This window comes from Mus caroli, chromosome 11 (assembly GCF_900094665.2).
Source record: "Mus caroli chromosome 11, CAROLI_EIJ_v1.1, whole genome shotgun sequence".
Classification (NCBI taxonomy): Eukaryota; Metazoa; Chordata; class Mammalia; order Rodentia; family Muridae; genus Mus; species Mus caroli.
In genome coordinates, this window is record NC_034580.1 from 19,143,170 (window position 1) to 19,157,833 (window position 14,664).

Genomic DNA, 14,664 nt, shown 5'->3' on the forward strand with positions numbered 1-14,664 from the left:
GGGGGGGGGGAGTGTTGGGGACTTTTTGGATAGCATTGGAAATGTAATTGAGGAAAATACCTAATTAAAAAAACAAAACAAAACAAAACAAAAGAACAAAGAAAGAAAAGAAAAAGGTTGTTGGTGGTGAAAGCCTTTAATTCCACCCAGTATTTGAAAGTAGAGGCAGAGAGATGTCTGTGATTTCTAGGCCAGCCTGGTCTACAGAGTGGGTTCTGGGCCAGCCAATGTGGCACAGAGAAACCCTGTCTCAAAAAAAAAAAAAACAAAAACAAACAAAAAAAAAAAACCAAAAGAAAAAAGATATCATACTATTATATTTAAAGTATTTTTCTCCAGAATTTAGCTCATATAAAACAATTTTTGAGAGTCAAGATAAAAGCCTTAGTTGGAGTCAATTTGGCTCATGCTTGTGATCCCAGAAGGCAGGTGCAGGAGGTTCCCAAGCTCCTGGCCATTCTTGGCTACATAGTTAGACCTTATCTCTACAAACAAAATGTGTGCAATGAAAACTTGAAACAGAAAGTTGATAAGGCTAATGTACAGATTCAGCAGCAAGGTCCTACTGTTTTTTGTTTTGTTTTGTTTTGTTTTTGTTTTCCTTCTGTCTCCCTTCTCTTCTGTTGATTTTTTATTATTATTGTTATTATTAGTAGTATTATTATCATTTAAAGATAGGTCTGTTGTGTAGATAGCCTGGCTGTCCTGGGACTCTAATTAGAGTCCAGAGCAGGCCAGCCTTTAGCTCACAGAGATCTGCCTGCTACTGCTTCCTGAATTTTGGGATTAAAATCTTTTGCCACCACACCCAGCCAGTATTATTGTTTTTGAAAGCCTTCCATATAAGAACTCCATAACATTTGGAATTAATTTCTCAGCAGACTATCTGTGGAAGCTGTTAATGATCACATATAAAATGAACATAATTGCAAAAAAGTGCTGAGAACTGGAAGGCCTCAACCAAGGTTTAACTAAGTAGCCTAGTTCTTTTCAGTACTACTGAGAGTCTAACGTCTGAGCATCTGCTATGGGCTGATGCAGCTGAACCTTGGTGTCTGTTGTTTCAGTCACCACATTCAACAGGTTTCTTCTGTTGAGAGTAGGCAGCCTATAGGAAAGGGTTACTAGCTTCAGATACTCTGGAAACATTTTTTCCCGATGTTGAATACTGTGTTATAATAGTTCTTTATGTTTTTTTTCTTCTAATTTTATGTGTAATTATGTTTTGTATGTATGTATGTATGTATGTATGTATATGTAACACACGTATGCCTGGTGCCCTACGAAGTGAGACGAGAGCTTTGGATCCCCTGGAACTGAAGTTACTGATGGTTTTGAGCCCCTGTGTGGGTTCTGGGAGCTGGGCCTGGGTCCTCTGGAAGCAAGTGGTTTTAACTGCTGGACCATCTATCCCCAGCCTTGTGAAGTAGATCTTTAATGCTTTCAACAATAGCAGGATAGGGAAAATGATAGATGCGTGTTGTCAAATGAAATTCTAGAATTTGTCCTAAGAAATGGACTTGTCTTAACGGTTTTTCATGAGTATTTATTTACTACTGAAACTTACTAAAGCCACATGTTTTGAGCTATCATTGCATTTAAAAAGCTTATCTTATCAGCATGTGCATATATAAGATGTGCATATATGAGTGCACAAGTTTTGTATATTTTCCCTTCTACTTTACCGAGAGAACTCAGGTTGTTAGTCTTGCATAGCAAGTGCTTTTTTTTTTGTTTGTTTGTTTGTTTTGAGACAGGGTTTCTCTGTATAGCTCTGGCTGTCCTGGAACTCACTTTGTAGACCAGGCTGGCCTCAAACTCAGAAATCTGCCTGTCTCTGCCTCCCAAGTTCTGGGATTAAAGGCTTGTGCCACCACCGCCTGGCGCTTTTTTTTTTTAATTAGATATTTTCTTCATTTACATTTCAAATGCTATTCCGAAGCCCCCTATACCCTCCCCCTGCCCTGCTCCCCAACCCACCCACTTCCACTTCCTGGCCCTGGCATTCCCCTTGGTATTGCATATGATCTTCACAATCAATACCAAGGGCCACAAGTGCTTTTTTTAACCGACTAAGCCATCTTACTAGCCCTCATTACATGGGTTTTAACATAAATTTGAATTCAATGTGAAGCATATCATTTTAGTTGGGTAATAAGTTCATAATCAGGCTAGAAATAAAAAATGTAGAATGGAGAAAAAGGCAGGATTGGCAGATGGTAGGAAAGATATGAGTGATACAGAACAATAAGTAGGAGGAGTCCAAACAAATGTTAAAAGTGACAGATGCAGGCGTGGGGCCCGCGTTTACATTAGCAGAACCAGCTAGATCTCTTGAGTTTGAAGCCAACGTGGTCAGTGGGGTTGAGTTCTGGGCCAACCAGACCTACACAGTGAAACTGTCTTTCTCTATCTCACAATGTGATTGAAAGAAAAAGCATATGGTATTTTTAAGTCCTCAATCCTATTTCTATTTTCAACTTAATGGCTTTAATATTCTGTTTTCTGAAATTGTAATATGCATCTGTTGCTTCATTTGTCAGTTTTAACCTTGATCTTCCTTTTATGATATATAGGATTTTACTTTGTCACATCTTTTCAATGTGGTTGCTATCAATTCTTAGCATACTTGTGAAAATAAAAATGCTGTTCAAAGATTTGCCAAAATGTTAGGTGGTTGCATTATTTGTTTCCTGGGGTCTCTACTGACTTGTTTTTCATTTGAGTAATTTTCTATATATGAATCACAAATTCTTCCTAAACTCTTAAAACCTTTTTAGTAATGATCTGTTATTTTTTTACTATCTGCCCAGTATCATCTGAATTTACCCTTGAATTTCAGTTTGTATTGCTTGCTGGTAAGCTAGCTTCCCTTCAGTGCCTTTATTTTTTTTACCCATACTATTTAGAATTATGATTTTGGGTGGTTATTGCTTTATTACTGTATTTTCTTAGAAAAGCTATATGGAAAACATGATTTTTAGAGTTGGCATATCTAAAGTGTTTATCCTTTATGTGCACTTTAATCATATGCTTTTTTGAACTCAGGATTCTGGGTGGAAAGTCATTCCTTTCAGAATTGTCAGTTACACTCCATTGTATTTCAGGGATCCAGTGTTGCTTTTCTGAAGTTTAGCTTTTTTTTTCCTTTTAGAAATACTGTCTGTGTAGGTCCATTTATCCGAGAGTTGTCCTAAAACTTGGGATTCTCCTACCTCAGCTTTCTGAGTGTAGAGCTCAGAAAGTGTGTTATGATACCCAGCACTTTTAGCAGTTTTATTCTTTATGTTTCTCTAATACCCTCCTTGAAAGCTTTAGGATTTTTTTCCCTTTATTTCAAGAATTGCAAGTGTCATACATTTGGCTAAGCCTTTCCATTCTGAAAATGAATATCATAAAACAACTGACAACAAAAGCTAGAGACTAATGTCTAATGGGAATGCACACTGAACAGCCGTTATAAAAACCAGTGCGGTGGTTTCCATTTCTCTGTGCAGCCCTGGCTGTCCTGGAACAGGCTCTGTAGATCAGGCTGGCCTTGTACTCAGAGATCCACCTGCCTCTGTCTCCTAAGTGCTGGGATTAGAGGTGTCCACCACTAGGCCTCACAAGCTAGAACTTTTTTTTTTTTTTTTAAAGATTTATTTATTTATTATATGTAAGTACACTGTAGCTGTCTTCAGACATTCCAGAAGAGGGCGCCAGATCTCGTTGCGGATGGTTGTGAGCCACCATGTGGTTGCTGGGATTTGAACTCTGGACCTTCGGAAGAGCAGTCAGGTGCCCTTACCCACTGAGCCATCTCACCAGCCCAAGCTAGAACTTTTATATGACCCATTTATATCACTCCTGGACCTCTACCTGAAAGACTGCATCCTATTACAGATACTTTTCTGTGTTTATTGCTGCTGTTTTCATAATAGCATAGGAATATAATAAACGTAGATGTCCACCATAGAAGACTGGATAATGGAAATGTGGTACATATACAGTGGAATTTCATTCATATGTATGGAAAAATAGAATTGTGCTATTTTTAGGAAGTATATTGAACTTGGAAATATTTTAAGTAAGATGACCCAGACTCAAAGACACACAACATATCTTCTCTTATGTAAATCTTACAACTTTTTGTATATACATATCTAGGTGGAAGGGAGGGCAAATGCCAGGAAACTAGAAAGTGGCTTATGAGAAGGGAAAATATTACTTCCAGCAGAAAATTACTCTATAAGTCTCACTAAGTGATATCTAAGCTATGTTTAGGAACCCCTAAAAGATGTGGTTGATTGAATGAGCATACCACTCATGAAAATTCTTAATTTCTGATTATGCTCTATTAGAACTAGTGTTAGTATGCTTCTGATATATTTCCTCTTTTGATTAGTAACTTTATTTTTGTACATTTACATATTGAAGTATTTTCATTAAGTTTTCCTTTATTTTTTATCTTGCCACCTTTTATTGTACATTAGTTTTTTAAAGTTAAATTTAAATCTTCCAATAAGTTGAAATAAAAATGCTAAAACTCCTTGTGAATTTTTATTTCATTATTTTCTCATGTCCATCTGTCTTTTAGACCTGCTAGTCTTATTGGTCATATGTTTTTCTTTTTCTCCCCAGTATCATAAGTCTTTATCCTCCTTTTTGAGAGATTGCTTTAGTTTCCCTGTTTGAAACTTTTGTTATTTATTATAGGTTGCTAAAATTTTAATTGGATTTAAAATGATAAACTATATATTTATTTTAAAGACATACCAACAGTCTATGTACAATTTAAGAGCTTTTTATTTTTAAATGGTGCTTAGGGTGGAACCCATGGCCTCACACAAAGACTCCTGACCTAACCTTGAGCTCTGTGCCCAACTTCAAAGGGCTCAGTTTTATAATCCCCACTTAAGTTTTTATAACATTTATTCTTTCAGTAACCTAATATCTGTTAGGTTCTTTAAGTATTATAAAGTATAGATAATTTTTTTCTTTCTCGTAATTGTGCTGGTTAGTTTTTATTTTTTAATATATATATTTGTGTGTGTGTGTATATATATATATATATATATATATATACACACACACACACACACACATACACACATATATATACACACACACACACACACACATATATATATATATATATCCCCACTGAAACAATCTGTGGTCATCTTGGGAAAGAACCTCAACTAACTTAGAAATTGCTTCCATCAGATCATGAAGCATTTAATGATTATATGGGAGGGTACAACCCATGGTAGGTGGCGCTGCCCTGTGCAGGGGCCCTGAAGTGGGAGGAACAAGCCTAAAGGGGTAAATTATTAGTAAGATGCATTCCTCCATGGTATCTGTTTAGCTCCTGCCTCTGGATTCCTGTCATGGTTGAGTTTTATGCCTTGACTTATCTCAGTGATAGAGTATAGATCAGGAAGTGAAAGCTAAATAAAATTCTCTTTTTTCCTTTTTTTTTTTTTAAATTATAGCAATATACAACAAACTAAGACAAAAAGTTGGTACCAGAAAATTGTTGTAGTGACAGACATGATCATGTTGTTTGGGAGGATTGTGGAAGTGTTAGGAACTTTGGGCTTGAAAAGTTATTAGTGCTCAAAACTTAATGGCCTTTTCTGGGGGAACTTGGAAGATAGTGTTGAGAACAGGGCAGATGATGAAGACCTGCCTTGTGGAATTTCATAGTGAAGCAATTGTGGTGATTTATTTGAATTAATAATCTGTGGTTCTGGTCAGCTGCAACTAAAGAATTTGCTCTGAATGGAGGGATAGTACAGTACCATTGAAATGAAACCTTTATTTTGCTGAGACTATGGCTATTGTTTGCTGGGGCTGAAAAAGCAGCTATAATTAAGAAGATACTGGTATCATTGAGGTGAAACCTTGTGCACAGTATTACTTCCTCATGGTCAGCACACAAACTGTGGCTTAGAGCAGCCAAGGCTGTATCTCATTTTGGGAGTTGAACTTGATAATGTCTAAGTTGTAAATGAATTATTTTTAATATAAATGTGTGTAGTGAATCCAGTGGCTTTTTCTTTACTTTATGCTAGTCCCCAATAACTACACAGAGAAACCAAGTGTTATTTAAAACTGTACCTCAATAGCTGAGCAGTAAAAGTGTACCTTAAACTTCTATGCTAATCTGGCTACTTTCCAGCCCATCATGATACTTGTATATTATTATTGATCTTCAGTCTCCTTCATAGCTCCAGTTCCTCCATCCTGCCAGCTCATCTGAAATGCACCCCCCCCCCCTTGGCGAATGTTACACCCTATTCTCTCTATTCTGCTTAGCCATTGGGTGATCAGTATTTATTGTCAAGGCAGAGAATAAATGATAATTGTTTACCCAAACTTGAGACAGGAGAGTCTTAGTGTAAGCATCATAGTGCTGTGTCCTTGTGAAACAAGATGAAGGCAGAGAAATCCCCATTTGAATAACTTAAGGGTAAACTTTATACAGTACACAAAACATTATGCCTACAAAGAATCTTGCACATGGTGCTGGCTTTGGCTGTATGAAAGTTACATTGTTTTGTTTTGTTTTATTTTTCTGAGACAGGGTCTCTCACTGTAGCCCTGCCTGTTTGTGAATTCCATATGTAGACCAGGCTGGCCTGCAGTTCACAGAGAGAGAGAGCTCTTCTTGATTCTGCCTCTTGAGTGCTGGCTCATTAAAGCTACCTTTACAAGGGATTGTGGTAAGCAGTGGAGGCTTGACATTGTGAAAAGGCTGTTGGTGAAGTGTAGCCTCAGTTGCAGTGGCAACCCCAGGATTGAAGGGGTCATGAAGAGAAGCTGAGACTTGGCATTGTGGTATAAATAGGCTTGGAGTCCCTGAAGAGAGCTCAATAGAGGCCATTGGTGAAGGTGCAGCTTCAGCTGCAGTGGAGACCCCAGTATATGGGGAATGCCAGGAATATGGACATTTTATTGATTAATGATTGATTTGGGAGGACCCAGACTACTGTGCCAGGTAGCCTTGAGTTTTATCATAAAGCAAACAGAGCAAGCCATGGGAGTATGCTGATTAATAAGCTGCATTTTTTTTTCATGGCTTCTGCTTCAGTTCCTGCTTCAGGTTTCTGCTTTGAGTTCCTGCCTTGTCTTTCCTCGGTGAGGAATTTTTAGCCCTGGGAGTTAAAAGTTCTTGAGTTGGTTTTGGGCACTGTTTATCAATAGTATCCAATAGAAAGGAAACTCAAACATTTCTGTGTTTTATTTATTTATGAGGAGTTTACCCCCTTCTTTTTTTAGAGTCTTGCTCTATATATCAGGCTTGCCTCAAATTTAGAGATTAAAGGTGTGCACCACCAAGCTATACTGAGTCTTTCTTACTGTTTCTGTTGTCTTTGGTGACACAAGTTTTCTTTCTTTTTTTTTTTTATTTTTCGAGACAGGGTTTCTCTGTGTAGCCCTGGCTGTCCTGGGACTCACTCTGTAGACCAGGTTGGCCTCGAACTCAGAAATCCACCTGCCTCTGCCTCCCAAGTGCTGGGATTAAAGGCATGCGCCACCACTGCCCGGCAGCCAAGATCTTTTAAGAACTCAGACTCTAGCTTTACTAAGAAAACTGCCTGAGTCTACAACTTCTCACTTTAAAGATAATTCTGCATTAGCATTATAGGAAGAATCTGAGTTGGAGTGATGGTACATCCTTACATTTTGGAATCAAAGGCAAGAGGATCCTGGCCAGCCTCAACTTAAAAGGGAGATCCTGTCAGTGTAAAAATGGGCAGGAATGTGGCTCAGCAGTTAAGAGGGCTTTCCCAGTATATATGAAATCCTGGATTTGTCCCAAGTATTGGAAAAGAGAAAAAAAGAGGTAGGAGATAAGAGGTAGGCAGGCTGCTCATCAGAAAGCACTACGAGTAATTTTTGTTTGTTTTAAGACTGGGGCTTGGTGTCTCACTTTAGATCTGGCTCAACTGGAATCACTAGCCTCAACTCAGAGATATCGGCCTGTCTTTTAATGCTAGATTAAAGACATTATATTTGTTTTCCTCATACAGATTGTAATATGGGTTGTGGGTTGGGGTTAGAGAGAAGGTTCTTCTAAAGGACTCATCTTCAGTTCCTAATATCTCTGGTGGCTCACAACTGCCTGCAGCTGCAGATCTAGGGGACTTGATGCACTCTTGTGGCCTTCATAGAAAGGTACACTTACAAACACACACAAATAGATGTCTGGGTGCTATGACACACACCTTTAATCTTAATATTTTTATGTCAGAGGCAGGTGGGTATCTAAGCTTGAGGTTATCCTGGTCTACATAGTGAGTTCTAGGCCATCCAGAGCCACATAGACTCTATTTTGAAAAAAAAAAATGGTAATATGGTATTTTATAGCTAAAAAGAACTTTTGAAGTAAAAGCCCCTTTGTTTAGTCAATGTGACAAATTTTTCTAAAAATGGTATTTAATTAATTAGAATCAGTATTACGGTAGAATAGGGATTTTGGAATTCTGTGTTCGGCTTAACATAAGGTTTTTTTTTTTTTAGATTTATTTATTATATGAGTACACTGTAGCTATTTTTAGACACACCAGAAGAGGGAGTAAGATCCTATTACAAATGGTTGTTAGCCACCATGTGGTTGCTGGGAATTGAACTCAGGACCTCTGGAAGAGCAGTCGGTGCTCTTAACTGCTGAGCCATTTCTTCAGCCTTTATCATAAGGTTTTAATCAAGGCATTAGTCATGATATAATTATGTGGAGGCCTACAGGGGGTAGAGGATCTGTTGTTTGGGGAAACCTTAGTTGTAGGCAGCTTGAATGTTACTAATTATACCATGGTCGCAGTCTTTTTAATGACCTAATCTTAGATATTTCATCTTTTAACTACTATCACAGTTCACACAATGGAAATGAGTCCCTTCTGGTCTCAAGGGGAAGAAGTTAGGATTTGCTTTTTAAATGAATGTGTGCCAAGCGTTTCGTGGTCATACTTGTAAGTTTATCACGCCTATAGAAATGAGATTATTTCCCTTTTTGGTTGTACAGTGTGTTGGTGATCTATTTGGACAATGTAGAGACATTTTGCTAATACTTCAAGGAATAAGTTATAAGTAATGGCTGATTATCTGTCATCAGTGTTTGGATTCTAATATAATTTGAACAAGGTACTTGTGTGTGTGTTGTTTAGTTATTGATTCACACAAGATTTTTAATTGCCTGAAATATGCCAGGCATTGTGCTATTAATTGAACTTGTCTAAGAGAACTAGATTTGTATGTAATGCCTACCTGACATTTCCCTTTTTTGTTTGTTTGTTTGTTTTTGTTTTTTTTTAGTGACATTGAAGAGAGAGTGTTTTGTGTTTCTGAGTATGTTTGGTTTTTCAGATAGGGTCAGAATATCCATCCTAAGTAGGCTTCAAGATTTCATTTAAAAATGTAGGTAGATAATAAATTTTGTTAGATAAGAAAACACCTTGTATTAAGTAACCAGCAGTTTTATTAATGAAGTCATTAATACTAATACTATTATTACTACTACTACTGTTGTTTGGTTTTTTGAGACAGGATTTCTGCATAACCATGTGCCTGTCCTTGAACTCTACAGTGATCCATCTGCTTTTTGTTTCTAAATTCTGGGATTAAAGGCATGTATCACCATACCCAGTCTGTGATTCTATTCTTAAAAATGAATACAGAGCTGTCCTAGCAGGAAGGGGAAAATTGATGTTTAAGAAAAGTATTTTAGTGTTTGCTTCTTTTGTTACTTATTGAAATGTATATTGTTCCCTCTCTAGGAAGCATTTATTTACTACATTTTATTTTCTCTTATAGGCAATGTCTATGCTGCTTCAAGGAATATAAGCATTTGGAGATTTTTAACCAAGTAGTATGTGCACTTATTAATTTAGTCATTGCACAAGTTCAAGTGCTCCGGGACCAGCTTTGTAAACATTGTACTACCATTAACATAGATTCCACGTGGCAAGATGAGAGTAATCAAGCGGAAGAACCACTGAGTATAGATAGAGAATGTAATGAAGGAAATACAGAAAGACAAAAATCAATAGAAAAAAAATCAAACTCTACAAGAACTTGTAATCTGACTGAGGAGGAATCGTCAAAGAGTTCTGATCCTTTTAGTTTATGGAATACAGATGAGAAGGAAAAACTATTACTATGTGTAGCAAAAATTTTTCAAATTCAATTTCCCTTATATACTGCTTACAAGCATAATACTCATCCTACTATAGAGGTAGGTAAAAATAGGTACAATGTTCTTGTGTTATCAAGTCCTATTAAGCTTGCTAGTTCCCTCCTTATCTGTGGATGACTCAAACTGGCAAGTCTTTGATGTAAAATTTTCTTTCTTCCTACCCTGTCTGTCTGCCATTCCCTTCTTTCTTCTTTCTCTTTGAGACAGGGTCTCACTGTATAGTCCTGTAGTGTGGCCTTGAATTTTCTGTGTATCCTAGGGCTGGCCTTGAAGTTTAATTCACTTGTCTCAGCCTGAGTGCTTGCATAAAGCTGTGCAATCATGTTCCAACTTGATGGAAAAACATTACTAGTGTTGCCAAAATATATTTATAATTGAACTCAGAAGAACTTAAATTTAAGTGATTTAGCCATTTTTTTCTTTGCTCTATTCGTTATGACTTAATAAAAAACAAAAAACAAAAACCAGTGGCTGGGCTGGGCATGTATAGTTCAGTGATGGCATGCTTGCCTAGCATTTGTGTGACGTTCTACATTCAGGTCCCAACAGTTTCAGAGGATCCAGGTTATGTTCCAGCACCCATGCAGTAATGCACAGCTGTAGCTTGAGTTCAAGGGCATCTGACCCTGCTTCTGATGTCTTTGGGCTCTGTACTGGCTAGTTTTGTGTCAATTTGACACGGCTGGAGTTATCACAGAGAAAGGAGCTTCAGTTGAGGAAATGCCTCCATGAGATCCAACTGTAAGGCATTTTCTCAATTAGTGATCAAGGGGGAAAGGTCCCTTGTGGGTGGTGCCATGTCTGGGCTGGTAGTCTTGGGTTCTATAAGAGAGCAGGCTGAGCAAGCCAGGGGAGGCAAGCCAGTAAAGAACATCCCTACATGGTCTCTGCATCAGCTCCTGCTTCCTGACCTGCTTGAGTTCCAGTCCTGACTTCCTTGGTGATGAACAGCAGTATGGAATTGTAAGCTGAATAAACCCTTTCCTCCCCATCTTGCTTCTTGGTCATGATGTTTGTGCAGAAATAGAAACCCTGACTAAGACAGGTTCCTACATGCATGTGGTGGGAAAACATACTCATGTATTTATAAAATTAAAAATAGTTGTGTCAAAAAAGAACCAGAGTTTTTAATTTTATTCTTTTTTTTTGTTGCTTTGTTTTCCAGACAGTGTTTCTCTGTATAGCCCTGGCTGTCCTGGAACTCACTTTGTAGACCAGGCTGGCCTCGAACTCAGAAATTCGCCTGCCTCTGTCTCCCGAGTGCTGGGATTAAAGGTGTGCGCCACCATGCCCGGCTTTAATTTCATTCTTAGGAACGTGTCAGACTAGAACTTTTAATTAATAAGTAGAGCTTTAAAAAAAAAAAAAAAACCCTGTCTTGAAAAAAAAAAAAAAAAAAAAAAAAAAAAATATATATATATATATATATATATATATATATATATATATTTTTTTTTTTTTTTAAGTAGTATTTTTTATAAGTCAAATGGCTTAATTCTACTTGTGTTATTTTTATGAGCATTTCAGAAATTTAAAGACTTAGGATTTGTGAAGATAATTGTATTTATAGAAAGCAGGAAGTGAAACTGTGTGGTTATGTATTTGCCTCAGTGCAGTGATTTATTACCTGCCATTCTCTGATGATGGGAGTGCTTACCAAGTTTGTGGGTCATTTATGCACTGCATTTATTTTGGGTTTGGATGGGTTAAAGTCAGACTCTGAGCAGTCTGGCTGTTCTGTGCATGGTTTCTTGTATTTTCTTCCATGGCTACTGCTCCTATGCAGGTGGGCAAGCTTCCTCACATTGTGGTTTTAGGAGTGCTTGAGATAGATGAAGGTAGATTTCTAAGGCATCTGTGTGCCACTGAAGTGGCATAGAATGAATTTTATTACAAATTTGGTGATTGATACAATTCATAAGGGCATTCAACATTTAAAGGGATGGTGAAGAAAATTGTACATTTATTTCATCTCTAGCTGGGGAGGAAAGGCAAAGTGTTGTAGTTTTCATTATCATCATAAACTGGGCTCAGGCTCGCCTCAGACTTGTGTAATAGAAGATGACCTTGAGCTCCTTCTCCATTCTGGCTGATGGAATTATAAGAATAAATTACCATATCTGCTTATGGGTTGCTGGAGATCAAATACAGGGTTTTGTGCTTGCTAGGCAAATACCTTGTCAACTAAGCTATGTTCTTAGTTCTTGTTTATATCCTGGATAATCTACTTCTTACAATACTGAGCTGTGAATTTGCCACATGCTCTTCATCATCCATCCACCCATCCATTTATTGACAGAGTTTTACTATATATTGCTGGCTGGTCTGGAGTGTACTGTGTAGGCCAAGCTGGCATCAGACTCATAGATAAGCCTGTTTTTGCCTCCTGGGTGCTGGAGTTTATTGTTGTCTCTCTGTCTGTCTCCTTGCCTCTTGCTTTGCTTTGCTTTGCTTTGCTTTGCTCCTTTCCTCCTTCCACCCTTCCCTCTTCCACCCTTCCCTCTTTCACCCTTCCACCCTTCCCCCTTCCATCCTTCCCTCTTCCCCCTTCCTCCTTCCATCCTTCCCCCTTCCTCCTTCCCCCTTCCAACCTTCCCCCTTCCACCCTTCCCCCTTCAACCCTTCCCTCTTCCCTTCTTCCCCCCCTTCCCCCTCCCCTCTTCCCCCCTTCCCTCCTATCCCCCTTCCACCTTTCCCCCTCCATTCCCGTGTTTTGAGACAGGGTTCCTCCATGTAACCCTAGCAGGCTGTTGCTCTCTGTATATCACGTAGGCCTTGAACTCAATAGATATTGCTTGCCCCTGTCTTCCTAACCTTGAATGCTGGGGTTAAAGATGTTCACTAGCACCATCCAGCTTTACTGTTTTTGTTTTTGTTTTCTACCTTACATGTTCGTTCTGTAACCTTCATTATGTATCAACTTTACCTGAAAAATAAGCCCTTTATTTGGAATATTTTTGAACTGTTTTGAGAAAACATAGCCCATTAAATGGTTATTACTCCTATTAGAAATATTGATAAGAACATTTTGAAGTAGATTGTATTTTATTCTAGAATTTAGTGTGTTGTTTCTGTATAGAAACTCTGTAAAGAATATATGATAAGATACATAAACCTTTAATCTTTGGGGACTGGAGAGATCGTTCAGTAGTTAAGAGTACTGGCTGCTTTTCCAGAGGACTCAAGTTGGCTTCCCAGCACCTAACTGTTCCAGGGACCCCATACCGTCTTCTGGCCTATGAAGGCACTGTTGGCACATGTTCACAGAATCACATGTAGGTAAAACACCCACAGACATGAAAGGAAAATCAATCTAACATTTTTAAAATTTAATCTTTAGAATACAGTATAAATTTTGTTTTCAGCCTCATATTGGTATGTACAAATACTAGAAATGCTTTCATTTAAAAATGTAGATATATGAAGTTCATTTAGAAAGTAATTTTATTCAATTAATTAATTAGTTTTTTGGTACAGGACCTTATTTTGTAGCTACATGGCTGTCTTGGAACTTGCACTGTAGACATGTTGCCTTGGAAGTCACAGAGATCGCCTAGTTTTGCCTCCATACCCTGCGAGTTAATTTTTTTTTAGTGAAACTGGATGAGGTAGCTTATGCCTTTATCCCAGTTCTCAGGAGATAGAGGCAGGAGAATCAAAGTCTGAGGCTAGTGTAGGTCAACTCTAGTTTAAAGTCTAGAGCAGCTTAGGCCTCAGGGTAAGACACAGACCAAAAGGAAATTCTTTATAAGAGCACTATAAGTAATACTAAGTCTGATAGTTTGTCTTAAAGTCAGTTTAAGCAGTGATTTTTTTTTTCCATTTAGAAATAATAATCTGTGACTGTTATAGTCAGGCACTTATACTTTTTTTGTAGTAAAGCATCTTGTTAGTACTATTCTTCAAGATAATTCTATGTGGTTACTTGTTTGAAAGTAAAGGTTTCATAAGATGTTTTAGGTAAAATTACTTTATTGAAATTTTATTAAAATTATTAAAATTTTAATTTAAAAAGGTAACTGTAGAGGAGTTTTGTATTGAATTTTATATAGGAATATGCTTTTAAATGTTCTGTTCTTATTCATTGTTAAAAATACCCTAAAATGTGTGATTTCTAGCCTAGTGATCATGGAATTAATTGTTAATTGTCAGTTGTTTGAGAAAGTATAGAATCTTAGTGTAGTTTACGTGTATTGTAGAGTCAGGCTATATGTATTTATAAACGTGCTGCCGGGACCAACCTTCTTTCGTTTGAGTTCGTAGACCACCTACCTTTAACTTTTATTCTTGTGTAGTTTTTTCCCTGATTAAGCCTTTTACTTGAATTTTTATTTTTAAGAGACCAAACTTGTTGAAATCTTTTATAAGGAAAGGTTCAAAACTCAAGTTGTTCATATTTGATACCATGACTAGTAGACTGGTCAGTGCCCTTATTAAATGGAGAAAGCATTTACTGGGCTTACAGACTTTGAAAGATTTTT

General features: G+C 37.5%; 1 protein-coding gene across 4 annotated transcripts in view; it reads left to right on the forward strand.

Moving 5' to 3' along the window:
- Positions 1-14,664, forward strand: part of Usp34 (ubiquitin specific peptidase 34) — a 189,400-nt gene that overhangs the window by 17,896 nt on the left and 156,840 nt on the right. For all 4 annotated transcript variants that reach the window (XM_029483281.1, XM_029483283.1, XM_029483282.1 and 1 more), the window contains exon 3: positions 9,802-10,222. In XM_029483281.1, the coding sequence (XP_029339141.1) occupies positions 9,802-10,222 (421 nt within the window). The remainder of the gene's footprint in view (positions 1-9,801; positions 10,223-14,664) is intronic.